The 15,828-nt window shown below is 39.8% G+C and overlaps 2 protein-coding genes across 6 annotated transcripts in view; one reads left to right on the top strand and one right to left on the bottom strand.

Moving 5' to 3' along the window:
* Positions 1 to 603: 603 nt before the first annotated feature.
* On the bottom strand, positions 604 to 5,310 carry dnaja3a (DnaJ heat shock protein family (Hsp40) member A3a). Of its 3 annotated transcripts, none has more exons than XM_072443307.1 (12): positions 5,093 to 5,310; positions 4,356 to 4,492; positions 4,183 to 4,266; positions 3,851 to 4,057; positions 3,619 to 3,771; positions 3,378 to 3,525; positions 3,238 to 3,302; positions 2,718 to 2,846; positions 2,531 to 2,646; positions 1,544 to 1,641; positions 1,307 to 1,427; positions 604 to 1,047 (listed from the first exon to the last, which is right to left on the bottom strand). In XM_072443307.1, exons 1-11 carry the CDS (start codon positions 5,286 to 5,288, stop codon positions 1,321 to 1,323), a joined length of 1,440 nt encoding a protein of 479 aa, XP_072299408.1. In that variant the 5' UTR covers positions 5,289 to 5,310; the 3' UTR covers positions 604 to 1,047; positions 1,307 to 1,320. The 3 variants fall into 3 exon arrangements, with proteins under 3 accessions (XP_072299408.1, XP_072299406.1, XP_072299409.1); XM_072443305.1 differs by having other exon boundaries at positions 609 to 1,047; positions 5,084 to 5,310; XM_072443308.1 differs by lacking the exon at positions 1,307 to 1,427 and having other exon boundaries at positions 612 to 1,047; positions 5,084 to 5,310.
* Positions 5,311 to 6,283: 973 nt separating this feature from the next.
* The window catches only part of LOC140358462 (mitochondrial import inner membrane translocase subunit TIM16-like), a 98,911-nt gene continuing 89,366 nt past the window's right edge, over positions 6,284 to 15,828 (top strand). For all 3 annotated transcript variants that reach the window (XM_072443312.1, XM_072443309.1, XM_072443310.1), the window contains exons 1-7: positions 6,284 to 6,509; positions 7,408 to 7,504; positions 8,174 to 8,254; positions 8,325 to 8,395; positions 8,915 to 9,101; positions 10,071 to 10,147; positions 13,517 to 13,567. In XM_072443312.1, coding sequence (XP_072299413.1) covers positions 6,450 to 6,509; positions 7,408 to 7,504; positions 8,174 to 8,254; positions 8,325 to 8,395; positions 8,915 to 9,101; positions 10,071 to 10,147; positions 13,517 to 13,567 — 624 coding nt within the window. In that variant the 5' untranslated portion in view covers positions 6,284 to 6,449. The remainder of the gene's footprint in view (positions 6,510 to 7,407; positions 7,505 to 8,173; positions 8,255 to 8,324; positions 8,396 to 8,914; positions 9,102 to 10,070; positions 10,148 to 13,516; positions 13,568 to 15,828) is intronic.

Genomic DNA, 15,828 nt, shown 5'->3' on the forward strand with positions numbered 1-15,828 from the left:
AACAACCTGCACACCAGGACAAGGCCGCCCTCATATTCAAATACAATACTCTATTGTATTGCATTGTATTGTTGGGTAAATAATACATGATTGAAGCACGCAGTGGTCCCACGTATTGATTCTGTTCAACGCAAGAACACGACAACCTGGTTAACTTAATTTCCCCTTTTCTGTCTTGGGCATTTCCGAGCTCCAGTCCAATGCCCCCCAGAGCAATACACATTTGGGGTCCACTCTCACACACTCAGGAGACAGGAGAAGCACTCAGGGGTGCGCCTCAAACGTGATCATGGCTGAAAGTGACTGTGCGATCTCTGCTTCAGAAGACTTTTGAAAGAAACAAATAAAGGAAAGTAGATCTTCTTACGGTATAAATCATATCACAGGCTTCCGTCAGCTTGGTACAGCAAGAAGCCATGGCTAGTTGTTTGCTGTAAAGCTAATGCTCTTCTTTGTTTTCCGTGTTTACTTTTCAAAACTGCATCTACAGACCGGGCTTGGTGTCAAAATTGTGTCCGGGACATGGAACACCAGTCTGAGAAAATACAAAAAAAACACAAGAATGCATATGGGCTGTCTGAAGTTAGCTTTATTGGGAAAGACATCGCCTGGATGTTTTGCAGGGACTGCTCAGTTTTTACATGTTTATTACGCTGGATAATTCCAACGCTGAAAGCATCGCTGACCTTCTTTTCATGAATAGACTGTTTAGTTTACGTGTATTTACACAGTCAATGTAAAATATGCACTTTTGGACATTAAAAAAACCCAAAACACAAATGTCAAATGGGCCGCACTATATTTTGCCACCAGCCGCCACTGCTTTAGAGCTAGAGGAAACCTACATCCATTAAACCACCAGGTTTGAAATGCATTTAAAATGGGTTCGTATTCCGATCTTTTGTACAGTTAACCTACAGAGCTGTTTTGCTTCATTTTAATGCAGGCACATTATAACAGATCAGTTAATATTTTTCATCGGCTGTGCACTCTTTATTTCAGGCTGAAAATATCTTCTGTCTGATGGTCAGTTAAAGGACCTTTTACCTTAAAACAGAAAAAAAGAGGAATTCAGTCTTGACGATTCATCAAATTCCTGTACAAAAGACATAACTAAAATGCTGACATCTCTAGCCATTTAGCTAGTAATCGCTTTACGCTAAAAAGTATAAATTATAGTCAGGAGATTATTATATAAATGGTCATTATTGTGACAGCCACAAACCAAAAATATAGTATTTACTAAATACTTTAGTTATTTGTGTTGCATTGCAAATCATCCAATTTGACTAAGGGCAAATCCTACCTGATTTGTGGCTGTCAGGAGTTAGGCATAAACATTTTCTTTAATTTAGAGAAGATTCCTCCCTCTCCTTCCATTCTGTCATGCCCGTTTTCATTGACAGAGCGTTTAGCACTGCCCTCACCTGGACACAAATTAACACTACATCAGCTAAGTTTTGTACTAGACTGGAGTAAAGAAAAGAAAAAAATCCCAGCTCATATAAAGTATACATACAAGGTAAAAGATTTGTCATCATACCTGTGGAGGTTGCTGTGACACCATTTACAGTTCCTTCTACTTCAGTCTCATCCTCAGCATAGCTCATTAAAAGTGACTTTTGTTTGTCAGTGAGTGACCTGTAACACAAGTGGGATGGTCATGGTTAACTCATCTTTTATTCCTTTATTTCCAAGACGAATAGCTATTGCAGCGGTAATAACTAATAGGGATACTAAATAAATAAAATTCCTCTGTTCAAGTTGAAGTCAAAAGCATTTGCAGCAATCTTGACACAAAGAAAATTAATAAGCTGTTTTTTTTTTTAGCAGAAAATTAAGCTAAATAAATATATTGATCTTAAAAGGTCCCGTATAATGCAAAAGAAAAACTTTTCAGAGCTTTTAACCCCCTTACAGTGCTATTGGTACCTCATATATGTGCCCAAGGTGTTTTTTGATTGATTCCTGCAGTCTTTAGCTAGAGAACTTCCCCTCGGATGAGCATACAGACGGGGCCTACTCACCAGGATGAGTCAGCCTGGTGAGTGCCGCAGCACACCTCCCCGTTTCAGCCCATCCTCCAGGAAGCCCTCTGTACCTATAACACGCCCCCTCCCCCGAGACGAACCGCGGCAATTTAGGCACAGTACACGCTACTTGATTTGTTCCAATGCTGCTGCTGCTAACATGTGCCGTTGCCTCGCCTCCGTTTCCGACCGTACTATCTCATCTCTAGGCTACGTCACGGGGTGGGAGGGGGAGGCAGATCGCTCTTCGCGAGGGTGGGGGCAAATCTCAAACTGAACCGTCTGCATTTCCGGGTTTGTGAGTGGGGACAAAGATATGGGTGATATTTTATAACTAGCATGTTATGGGGGTTGCACATTTATTATGATCAAATATGCCCTTAGGGTAGACTACGAAACGGGAAAAATAGCATGATGTAGGATCTTTAACGTTAAGACGTGCATTCATAAAATATATTTTTTCTACAATATGCAATTATCTGTATGTATTGCACACTTACTTAGGAACTTTGATTTTAAAGTGGACATAGTGGTCGCCATAACCATAACTACTGACACGGGCAATCCCTTTTCCTCCCAGACGGATCTTTTTGTCAGCCTGGCAACCGGCAGGAATCTAATAACACAATGATCATACGAGTTACAAGTTGTAGCTCTCATATTGCATTGAAATATAAATATACTTACTGATAGATTTAAAGTTTCATAAAGGCCCTGCACTCTGGCCGTTCCTCCAAGAATTGCTTGTGCCACAGAGATGAAAAGATCAGAGTGTACGTCAGCTCCAACTCTTCTAAATACTGGACTTGTTTGGACCTGGAAAACAAAAAGGCAAATACCATTTTGTCTTTAATCCTTAGTCTACAGTTACTTTCACTAGAAAGTTAGGTACATTATCAGTTGTACTTTCCAGGATTGGTCATGTAAATTTTATGAATTGAAATTAAAATGAAACAATTAGACAGTTACACTGCACTAAATTAGAAGTATATTAAAAAAGTAACAACTATATTTTCACACTATAAAAAAACCTATAAGAAATGTGTGTCAGATTAAAATAAATGACACGGCATTTTGCGGCCCAACATACAGTCCTCACTGCCTGCTCTGTGTTACACAGGAGCGACCAACTGAGGATGTGAAGAAAAAACGTAATCTCCTAGTTCCAGTTAAAATATATGGTTTACTATGACATGTAGATACTTACCCTAAATGTGATAAAGATCTCCTTTTTACCCACTGGCATTCTAACTGTCTGACCGTTCTCAACTCCTACAAAAATCATAACATTACAGCCTTATTATTGAGTCTTCATCATTTATGTAATATTTCAGATTAAGGTCTCACCTGCTGGTACAGGAACCATGACAGTCTGCCTCTGTTTAGTTTGTCCTGCACCCCGACAAACACTACAGGGTGTAGACATGATAGTGCCTTTGCCTTTACAACGGCGACATGTGGACCGCATAACAAATGGGCCTGTGTTTATAGTCTCCTACAAATAACATCTCATGTTAATAAAATAATAATAATAATGTTCAATACAGATTTTTTTTTATAAAGCAATACAGATTTGAAGGACTCGTACCATTCCAGAGCCATTACAATAGTGGCAGTGCTGGACTTTTGTGCCTGGCTCGTGCCCCTTTCCATCACACCTTTGGCAGGCAGCATCTATGTTCACTGACATTTCTTTGTTTACTCCTTTTACTGCTTGATTGAATGTCAACTCCATAGCGTACTGCAACAAATCCAAGTTTCATTTTACAGTCACTGAAACACAGTCAGCAAAAGTGATCGTGCTAATACCAGCTACAAACCTCTTGTGGCTGATCAAATATAGCATTAAAATCATCAAAGCCACGCCCCCCAGAAAATTCACCAAAAATCTTGCGGAATAGTTCTTCTGGGTTCATATTACTGGTCTGTCCTGACCAGTACTGCTGGCCTCCACCAGCCTGGCTGGCATCAAAGTCCGCTGACCCATATGTATCATACTGCTTTCTCTTTGCTTCATCACTTAGTACCTGAGAAGAAGAGGACAACCAGATGATTCTATGGGGAATCATAGAATATTCATATACAATGAATCTATGAAAATACCTTTGATGAAATGTATTAATGTATAAGCACCAGAAGATGAACAAAATACCTCATAAGCTTCAGCTAGCAGTGCAAACTTTTCCTTGGCTTGAGGGTCATCTTTGTTTGTGTCAGGATGGTACTTTTTGGCCATCTGAAGGATAAAAAAGCAGATTTGATGTTGTTGTTGCTGATTAATTGCATTTTCAATCAACAAAAGCTCTTTGTTAGACCAAGTTATACCTGATAGTAAGCTTTCTTTATTTCCTTTTGGGTTGCTGTTTGAGGAACACCCAAGACCTGGTAGAAGTCTTGTTTTTTGCAGGTTGTAGCACTTGTGTGGAAGGACTTTGTGTACACAGCATTGGGAAACATTAATCCTGAAATGCATTGAATCCATGCGTAAGTTTAAAGGGCAACACATGTTTAATCACTATTGCATACGTGTAGTATAATATGAAATGTAGAGAATTAGAAACAACTGGAAGATGAACATTTTTATAGCTTTGTCTGGAGTGCTACATAGTATGGCATCAACATCGTTTATCTCAATGGGAAATCTGAAAATCTGCAGTAGGAATGCATGTTTCAAGGTGGAGAAAAAAAATCTGTTGTAGTCAAGGTAATTTTAAAGGGGACAAACACCTGTAAAATATGCAGGACAGATTCGATAATGCCATACTGTGGAATATTCCAAGGACAGCAACATTAGCACCCTGGAGACAAGCTGTCAGCAGACCCAAAAAGTTACATGGTGTATCTTTAACAAGAAACATGCAATAGCTGCCCACATTGGACGTTACATCACCATGCATACAGAAAGGAGAAACCCAACCCAAAATATACACAAACAAAAGCCATTTTAATTTCTTACATGCCTGATCTGGCATTACAGATTATTATTATTGTTAGTTATCGAGTCAACCCAAACTAGCCTTAACTATTAGCTTAGCAGAGGCCAGTGGACTTACCCGTCAAACTTCTCAATGTCAACCCTTTCCTTTGCCCTGCACATGTCGCTGTTCCTCCACGCCAGACATTTTCGGCACCAACATTAGAAAAACTACAGACGGATCCAACCGCTGAGCAAACATAAGGCGCCGCGGCATTGCGATGTCCAGATGATACGAAAACAGTGAGCAAGCGTGAGGATCTGCGAGCTACAGACGTCGCCATTTTTCATCTGCCATCTCGCGTCTTCTTCCTCTTCTTCTTGGTTTATTGTGGGTGGTAAACGTTTAAATGCGCAATACCGCCACCATCTGGTCATTCTTGTATTGCGTATTTACGTTGATTTTAAAAGCGTAAAATTCACCGCCCTAAATAAATCCATTTCGTACAATATTTGCCTATCATATTCAGTGATCTATTGAGTCCAGTGTGGCTTATTTTCATGCGAGTAAAGGCTCTCTCCTCCCCTGTTATGGATCAAACCACCGCTGCCTCACGAAAGTCAGTAAATGCTCCTTTTCAATTGGCTTCCAACCGCGATTAAAAGTATCAGAAGAAACCTTTTCTGTCATGGGCATTTCCTAACTCCAGTCCGATGCCCTCCAGAGCAATGCAGACATTTGGGGTGCACGCCTTCATTCACACACTGTCCACTCTTACACACGTTCGAACACTCCTGACAGGAGAAGAACTCAGGGGGGGGGGCTCTGGTGAAAGATCTCACTTGAAAGGTCTCTGGTAACTTTGGGTAGCTCTAATCCTGCCAAACTTTCCCCCAACAAACTTTCCAACAACATGTGGATCCTTAAATATTCCGTCTAGCAGCAACCATGCAAACTCCTCGTGCTCTGATTCGTTTGAGACACTTTCTATTTTCCTTTTCTTTCTCACTCCTCTAGTTTTAGCTTGCATTTCACTTTCTAAATCATGCTTGGTGACTCCGAGTATATTATCCACGCTCCGGCTACATGGTTCTACTTCCTCCTCCGCGCTGCTCCTCCTCCTCCTCCTGTAGACAAACTGCGCATGCTCGAGGGTGAACGTACGTTCAAAGATTATACATGAATCAAGATGATACCTGTCTTTTTTGTTCTAGAAGAAAGTTCTAATTCTAATTTATGCGAGAATTAAGGACAATTGGTGCGAAAGTATGAAACTTGATCATTGAAAAATACATGTTAGACTTAGGTGTTATTAAGTAGCACATAATTTGTCGAACATTATTTCGAACGTTCATCGTACGGTCCACTCTCCTGAACGGGGCAGTGTGTGCACATCAGCCTCTGCATGGAAACAATCTGAGCTGTCAGCTGCTGCACAAGCCCGAGTACCAACCAGCTCCACACAGGCACCCGGAAGGCACCAAAGTCAATTTAGGAAGACAACATGAATCGCTTTAGAACGTCCAAATTTAAAAACACAACTCCCCAAATCGCTAAGAAAGAGGTGAGTGTTTTCAGATCTCTCTTATCCACAAATAATTGCTACATTTCTTTGCTAACTGGAGCTGTACTTCTGTTTTGGGTTACGCCTTCAAATGATGATCTGGCACTGCATCTGAAAGTCTTCGATATAAGCGTCCAAATAATCTACACGTTTGAGTTTTTACTGTCCTTGATGCCATGTGGTTGCAAAACAACAACACTAAGCTAACAATGCAGCTAAACCACAGCATGCATCCAGGGATTTTCCTCAATCTAATGTCAATCTGATTTGATGCAAATGCTTGTTGTGTTTCTGTGTGCGTCTGCTGCACACTTGGATGTCCCTTAAAACAGGTCTAAACGAGAGTACATATCTCATCATTTGCTTTGACTTGCAGCTCTTTTCCTGAGGAGTGACATTATGTAACCTCCTTTCTTTGAAGCAGTAAAATGTCTGGTATGCTCAGAAAAATCAGTGTAGCAGCCTGAAGCCTACATCATGGTGCTCTCCTTCTGGGAATACAGACCCTTCAGCTTTCACCAGGGTCCTAAAAACCACGTGACATGGACAACTTGGCAACAATTAACACCTGAAGAAGTTGTGCCTCGATACAAAGCTGCTCCTTTTTCTTGGTCTGTGTTGGACAAGTTTGTTTGCCGTCTTGTTTTATGAAGTCAGGAAGGCTGTTTTATATGATGTGCAACACAGTGTGGATTTCCACTTCCTCAAGTCTTCAAGAAGCACATTCACACACGGCTCAATGCTTCCTGTTTGTCACCCTGCAGACTCTTAGTTCTGTTGGTTGTTGTTCAGAAAGAACTATTCCTCTTAAACTGCCTCGATTGTAATAAGGAATACTGCAACATAACAAATTGAAATGATCCATGTATTAATATTTTCAATACATTTGCACACCTAGGAATGGATCAGCAATGTTCATGGCGGTTCCATGTCCTGCCAGGGGAACCATATCAAAGCAAGCTCCAAACTGGTGGTTTTCAGTACAGAGCAGGCTGGTACGTTTGTATTTTTGTATGTAAAGTAATGCATAATGTGTACTTCTCCACGATCAAGCAACCGAAACATAACCTGTAGTATACAACAAAGCACATGCATTTAAAGTTGCTCTGTTACCTGCTTTCCAATGCCCGATCTGGGAGACACAGAGCTAGAGAATATGTCGCCGTTCCCTTAGGAAAGACACTTCATCCACAGTGCCTAGTAAAGCCTCCTGGCTGCCTTGAAGGTGGAAAAGTGCTATATAAATACACTGTAATTATATTATTACATGTCTCCGTAGAGATGTTGCTTTTCCTGGACTTTTCCACAGTATGGCATTAAACTTCTTTAGCTTATATTTATTAAATTAGAGCGGTTTACTTTGCTCAAAATCCCTTGACAAACATACTGTGAGCGGAGTTGCCTCTCCACAGATCTTACCTGTAACTGGCTGGTGGCATCGGCTACTTGTTCCCATGGAGATAGATAAGTCTTGCCGTGTAACATTCCTAATCTTCATGAGGCAGATGGCAAACCCTCCATAAAAGTGCTCTAAAGATTTCAGTGCATAAAATAACCAGTGTTGTTTTGATGTATTAATTTGTCCTTTTAATATGGCAACTTGTATAGGACATTAAATAACAAAAATATAATACAAATTAATTACAGTCAAATTGTGTGTACAGGAGGAGGGATGCTGGGTTTGTCCTCCGTCAAACCTGGGACAGATGGCCAGTGGAAAGTGACACATATTTCCTGTCATTCAGGTAATTCAAATGTGGTATTCGGCAACTTTTAAAGCCATTTTCATATGAAATATAACTTTTTCTTTTGCAGAATTAGTTTGTGATATGGATTTCTCTCCATTTGACGAATGCCTCCTTGCAACATGCTCTGGAGATGAAACTGTAAGATCTTGAGTTCTGTTTTTTCAATATCATGTTGCACTATTTCAGACCAGTCAACTTTTTGAAAACTCCCAATGTTCAGCACTTTGGCCTCACTCACAGTTTAGTTTTACTGAGATCTGCTGAATGATCAGTCTGCATATTCAGACTCGGCAACTTTGGTGTGTCTCAGAGTTTTTGTACCCACAGCCCTTTAACTGGATGCTTGGTCATATTTAAAACTGTTCAACAGTCATGGTTTCTTTTGAGGCAAGCAGCTGTAAATGCTATTAAGCCCAGTATTACCAATTGTATTGTGGTGTAAATGTTTTATAGTGCATCAGCAAAATGTGTATAATTGTAAACATTTATTATTTAAACTTTATTCTGAAATTTCAAAATGGTCACTTTAAACCTATTTTTGAAATAGTTATTATAGTCTACATATACAGAACAAAACCCTATCTAAATGGTTCTTGTGTCTTCAGTTGTCGATGAGTTCTGGTGTAGTCTTTTGGTGTAACACTTGTTAACATGCAGGCGAAGCTGTGGCGTCTGTGTGATCCTGAGTTGGAGCAGCCATCTGAACCAGAGCTGACCTTGCATCCGGGAAAGGGCAAAATGGAGCTGGTGCTGTTTCATCCCACCTCATCTGGGCTTCTGGCTTTAGGGGCGACCAACTCGCCGCTCCTTTGGGACACCAGTCGCAAAGATGTCCCTTTAGCAGGTACAATTAACTGGCACTGCATGATGCAACATGTTCTTACCGCCTCCAGTTTATGTCTTGTCATCGCAAACTGTCTGAATGTTTATCATTGTGAAATGTCATGTATGTTTTGTCAGTGTATGTTATTGGATTATTTTTGTCTAAATTTTTTTTATAAAAATCAATTACAGTTACACAAGAGACTACTTTAATTTGCAAAATGTTATAAAGCATATTTAACCTAACATATTCTACGTTGGTGGACTTAAACACACTTATTTGAATTATTTATTTTACTTTGGAGAACTGTCTGAAAAAAACTTTACCTACATTTTTCAGCCTGTGGCTCTGTCTAATTGTTGGAGCAGCAGAGGTAATGTTTTCAGTTTGAGTCCTGGTCCCAGTCTCCCTAAACTGGCTTCAGGATATAGCCACTATCCTCTGGCCTGACACCCCCGTCCCGCACACAAACACTGCCCCTTTATCCTCATCCCATGAGAGCTGGCCTGGCTGCTGCTGCTCACAGTGCATCTGAAACCTCCCCGCTCTCTCTTTACTACCATCTTTACATCACTCAGACGTGAGATTGTGGCAGTAACCAAGACTCGTATACTTTTTATATTGTGTGTTTGATCAGATCATTTGTGTGTGTTCCAGTCACGTCATCATTGTGTGTTTTCATGACAGTGTCACAGTGCTGTGGACAAATGCTAAAGCCTAGGATGTGTCGTAGTAGTTTATCCATAATTCCTCTTCACCCTGTTTAAACTCTGCTTCATCATGCCTTTTCTTGCATTTTCACGTTATTTAACGCTTCTAAAATGACTGGTTACATTTGTGGTTTATTGTACTCATGTGTACATTATATTATTTTATTTTTTCCATAAAACAATCATTTTGAACCCCTTGTGTTATTGTTTATTTCAAGTTTTTAACCAGAAGCATTGCCTTGTTTTATCCCTCATGTAAAATATATACATGTCTGTGCAGTTCTGGAGAATCACAGTGATCAGTTGCAGAGCTTGAGCTGGAAACAAGATGGTTCGCTGCTGGCTTCCTCCTGCAAGGTGAGCAACACCTGCTATAACAAAAGAAATACATAGAATACAAAACAAAATATATAATACAAAAGTAATATAGATAAAATATATTGTATATATTGAAGAATCAATGAGTTCATATTTCCTCCATCGCTAATTATTTACTTTGTGGTGACAAAAAAACAACAACAAAACAATGACAAAGCCTTTTTAAAGTTAGTTCAAGTCGCATCTTTTTTCTTGTCTATGTTTGTTCTTCCCTTAATTTACCACTAGATGGCGTTGCAAGCTTAGGCTCTGCTGTAGTTGACTTCTCCCAGTGGACTCATTTATTTATTCACATGGAGATTATTTCATTAGGAATTTAACGGGGTTAATAATCATGAAAGGGGTGGAGATCAAATCACTGATTGAATAAGGACTCTCTGTAATAAGGGGAAAAGCACTCAAAGCATGTTGACGCAAAAGGAATAATGGACTGCTTGTTCTAACACAAGAATAATGATGTTGTATAAAGACCATGGCCTTGGTAATGGTTTTCTGTACTTTAATTGTACTGAAACCTTTAATATAATATTGCTTATATGTTACAGAAAGTGTAAACAAAACTAAATGTAATCGGCCCATCTCCACCTAGTGCATACTAGCGTTGTGCCTGTGGGCAAGACACTCACCTCAACTATGTACAGTATAAATGTTTTATATGAGAGGGTCATGGGTGCAGATTGGTAGATACGTCGGCCTCATTACAGCTGTGCGTACAGTAATTTAACTATCACCACCATATATGGTAAAGTGACAATGTCCAAACAGTGCTATATGAACTATGAATGATCTTTTTTGTACATTTTATACATTTATTTATTCATTTTTCACCAGTTAGCTCAAAGTGCTGGAAGAATATTATGCCATTTTCCATACAACTCTATAAATGATCTTAATATACATTTCCTGTTCACACTGGTTGTCTTTTTAATACTGGTTCTAATGGGCAAAAAAGTACGAAATCAAGATGGATGTGCCAACTTTTTAACATGACACAGTATTTAACAAAGTGTACTTTCATAGAAGCACATAATCACCATCTTTAACTCGAGTTCTGCAAACTTTCAGACAGAAAAATAACCATTTGCCCACACTCATTAGCTCCAACTGTCCGTCCAACGTTCTTTTGTTTGTCTTTGCGCTGACAAGGAACAAATTACTACAGCCACCCGTCACTGACTGCGCCCAAAATGTGGTACTTATTTTGACAGGATAATCATCATTGTCAAAGTTACTACCACTCCAACAATCAGTCCACTAAAGCCTGAGAGAGGTAGGCACCTGACTGACAGCGGGGGGAAATATGAACCAACTTCATAGCTTTGGGGCCCACTCCAGCCTTTGCCCTGTCCAACTCTGCTGGTGTCATTTAACCCAGTAGACCCCCTTCAATCTCTCCAATCCACCTTATTAAAGCAAATAGGGCCTGCTAGCATGTGGGTTCAATCCTGCCGCTTCCCCACCCTCATTTTTAGGGTAAACACTGGGGCAAGGCGGAGGAGATGAAGGCAAGACCACCACCCCATAGCGCAAGAATATGTCAGGCTCAAAGAGATGTGTATTTATGGTATACTTGGAAATAGAAAGGTAATGTGAAGGTAGCGTGTCTGGAAAGGGTGTTCACCCAAATGTGGTGTTAGGTTGTTAATGATCAGCAGTCCACCTTGAATGGGACTTATTGTTCAAAAAGTATTACATGTATTACTGTACTGAGATTTTAACCTTGTTACAATGGTGTTTTCTCATCATTAATTTACTAAAAGTTTTAATCTACCTTTCTATATCAATCAATCAATAGACTTGCTTCTGTTATTCATTTTGGATCATTATTACGATTACAGTTAACAAAATGTTTTTATTCATGATATGACTCAATACTATGTACCTGGGGGAAAAAAAAAAACTATTTCTCCTTTTCAAATTTAAAAATAAATTAACATGTGGAAGATGGAAGGTTTCTGTGTTTTTCCTGTACTGTCAGTCTCGACAGTCTTTGACTTCAGTAACCTTGGGATACTGGGAAAAGGGCACTGGCAGCTTGTTATGTCAAAAAAGTCAAGAGGGTCCTCCTGCGGGATGGACATTCCCAGCGCCTGTGTGTGTCTGCGAGCACAGTTGTGTGCCACAGACTAACAGTGAAACTTATTAAGAGCAGCTTGTGAATGAGGCTTCACCAGTGTGATTAAACAGCTGCCGCCTCAGCACACATCCAGGCCTCTCAGCACTGCAGCCTCTAAACTTTATGACATGATGTGTTTGTGTTCACAAGGGCTATTGTCATGGGGCTAAAAGTGTGTTTGTGTGTTTTCTGTTTGCACTTGTGGACGGGAGGCAGGTCTCCTGCGAGTAGCCCCTCATCTATGTGTTTGCACAACGTGATAGTTTCCTCTCCTGCACTGATATAGTGCCGAGACTACTCACTACTGCCATATATTTATGCACATCAAGATATGGTTGTTTGTCTCAACAACATTTACGTATGCCTGAAAGACGAATCCACTGTAAATTGATACTCTTAAATATACTGGATTATGTACACAATTGACCAATAACAAACCATCATTTAGCAGCACCTTTTATGTATCTGTTTTCTCTGCAGTTGTCTGGAGCCTCTGGCTTAGATCCAGGTCAGCAAGACTTGAAATGATTGCCTTGAGCTTTATAATTGTGGGTGGGCTTCACATAGATACTAATGGAAAGCGATAGGGAGACACCGGTGTATTAGAAAGTAAAGCAAACAAATGATCTCCCCCTTGAGGGTGGCTTACCTAAAGTTCGCTCTGACCAAGAAAATGCCCAGGCAAATAATTGGCCTCAAACAGCTGCATGGTCTATATTTATATGTATAGACCATGCAGTGAAAAAAAAAAACGTCTTTGTGCTTGACAGTGTCCTGATGCACTTCCTGATTGCTCCTGACATGTATATGTTCCCTAAGTGTGTGTCTGGTTTAGTCTAAAGCTTTATTGCTGTTATCCACTATCAGCCGGTTTGTTGAGCCGCTGCTGTGTTCGCAGTCACACTGGTGTATTGAGTGACACCGCCGCAGACACATGTCCCGCTCACACACTGATCCCATTAGGACCATTTCCTCTCAATCACACCGGAACTGCTCTGATTGGCTGACCTGATGGATGTGCACTTCATGTTTGCACTAGCCAGAGTTGGAAATCTTAAGGTCACAGAGTGGTCACTGGATTACATCTGTTAAGGTTGAGTCAGTCAGATGGCTCTGATAACATGTGAACTGGGAGATCACCAGTGCTAAAAGACCCTAACAATCCTTACAGGGATTCTATATAATGTAGCGTTAGCTTGCAATAAAGGTTTTCTTTATATGTTCTGTTTCAGGATAAGATGCTGAGAGTCTTTGACCCTAGAGCCCAGCTGACTGCGGTTCAGGTAAGCCCACAGTATAAATGTGTAAATACAACTATGTAGCCTATCTAGTCCTTCAATCTCACCATGCACACATTAGAGAACATAGTATGATCCAAAGATCCAATAGAAAAATATGTATTATGTGTTGAAACGTGCCTCTGAATGTAATGGCTGTACTTCAAATATTGCACAAAGTGTGAATGGTCAGACGTAGTAACCACAAAAGTGCAAACAACGGTACAACTTTATTTGAAAGCGTATTTTTTTTTATTTCTTCCATCTGCTCTTTTTGTAGCCTTCAAAAAATATATATTCTGGTTCTCCAAAACAAACAACCATTGCAATATATTCAATTTGTCTATAAATGGAACACTGTTGTAGTTGGACATATTTTTAATAAAAAGTGACTACATACCAACTGATAAAACCCCTCTATGTTATTTTGTGCCTTTTTTAAGATGCCTTTTTAAGCTCGTTTTCCAGATGCACACTGTAGAGTAGTAAACATGTTGACAGGGCCCTTCCAACTGGGTAGAGATTCATCCACTCTTGATTTATGGCCGTGCACAGTGGATGCTCCTCTCTTCCCACGAGTGCCCATCCTAAACACTACTGCGACCGTGAACCAATGGCAACAGTGTTTGTCTGTTTAAAGGGAGATGAAGGGAGGGCCTGTTGTCGAAGGCTGACCAGACATCAAATATTTTGAAAAGTGATTACTTTCTAGTTCTGTCGTCAATGATTTTGCTTATGTTATGTCGTGATCATTGACTGTTTTAAATTGATTTACATCTAGTTATTTAGTAACATTTATATTAAACAGATTTTAAGTCATTTGAAATAGTTTTAGTTTAAAATATGAATCCATGGCCAACAGATATCAAATATATTATGATGATGCATTATTATAGACATTTGGGATTTGCAGTATCAATGATCATTAGTTACACCATATTCAAATGCAATGCAGCACACATACTTTACTCTAAAAAGAAAACAAAAAACTTTTATTTGTGACATGATGTCTTTTGTAGGTTCAAACCAGTTAAGATAACAAAGATCTGTTGATCAATATGTAATAATACAGTTAGGATTGAGTAACTAATCTAACTAATTTGGAAGCGCCGTGCCAATATTACGCCACAGCTAGATCAAGGACGGGATGGTGGCACGCCTTTTTTGGCTGTAAACTATTAAACTTGGTCTAACTTGATCAAAAACATTTCCTCTGTGCCAGCTTTGTGCCCTTTTGCCACACATCTGTCTACTATACTGAGTGTACGGTGTGTTGGCTTTAGTAACATGATCCTGTCGGCTGGCTCCTCTGCAGTGTTTGAAGTGGCTGTTTACATCAGGTGTTTCAGTGCCTTTTAAACAGTTTAGTCTTTGATGCTCTCTTTAGTGTCAAGCAGACTCACATTCAGGTGCCCATGTCCCCTATAGATACAGTCTTTCATTTTAACATAATCGAGCAGTAAATGTTATGGTGGTACAATAGTGGATAGCGGTTCTTACACTGTTTAAAGACCAAACGTCCAAAGGCAATCTTTTTTTAATGTTTTTTTCCTTTGTTCCTCCCTGTATTTTTGTCTCCTCCCTGCTCTTTCATTAATCTTTCAAAAAATCTGGACCAGCGAGGCCTGAATCAGCACTTGGCCGCCCCCGCACACAAATCCCAACCACCTCAAAACCTAAGAGACCGAAACATCATCAAAGTTGTTGAATAGGTTTGGATTGCGTTTGTTTGGGGATTGCATTTGGAGTTTGAATTGTGAGATTAAATAAAGTCCATGGAGTAAAATATATTTCATTTGTGTCCAGTTTTGAAGTACATAGTAGTTGTGGTGATGATTGTAGCAGCAGTGGTAGTACTGGCTGCAGGCCTGGTAATGTTACTAGCAAAAGGATCCTTATTCTTGTGGCTTTTGAATTAAGAGCAGTATTTGACTACTCATCTGAGGTTTTTTTTCTGTGACTGAGTCATATTTAAAGCAAGTATTGATAATAGTTTTTTTGGATATACGTCCCACATTACCATGATTAAGTGTTTTTTTTTAATTTATTTGGATCTCCTTTGCACATTTCGAAACTGTGGTTTAACTTGAGCTCTGCCACTGTCCCTCTGCCATTACAGCTCATATAGCAGTAAACCAGGAAGAACAGCGTGGCCACATAGTAAACAGAGAGGCAGAGAAGTGTCCAAACCGTTCAAATGTGTAACCTCGCTTGTAGATTTTTTAGCTTCTTGTACTGTGAGTGCCAGTCAGTTGGGCTCATCAAGA

Source organism: Eucyclogobius newberryi, unplaced genomic scaffold (genome assembly GCF_026437365.1).
Source record: "Eucyclogobius newberryi isolate DKJ021-1_F unplaced genomic scaffold, fEucNew1.0.hap1 SCAF_13, whole genome shotgun sequence".
In the NCBI taxonomy this organism is placed as follows: domain Eukaryota; kingdom Metazoa; phylum Chordata; class Actinopteri; order Gobiiformes; family Gobiidae; genus Eucyclogobius; species Eucyclogobius newberryi.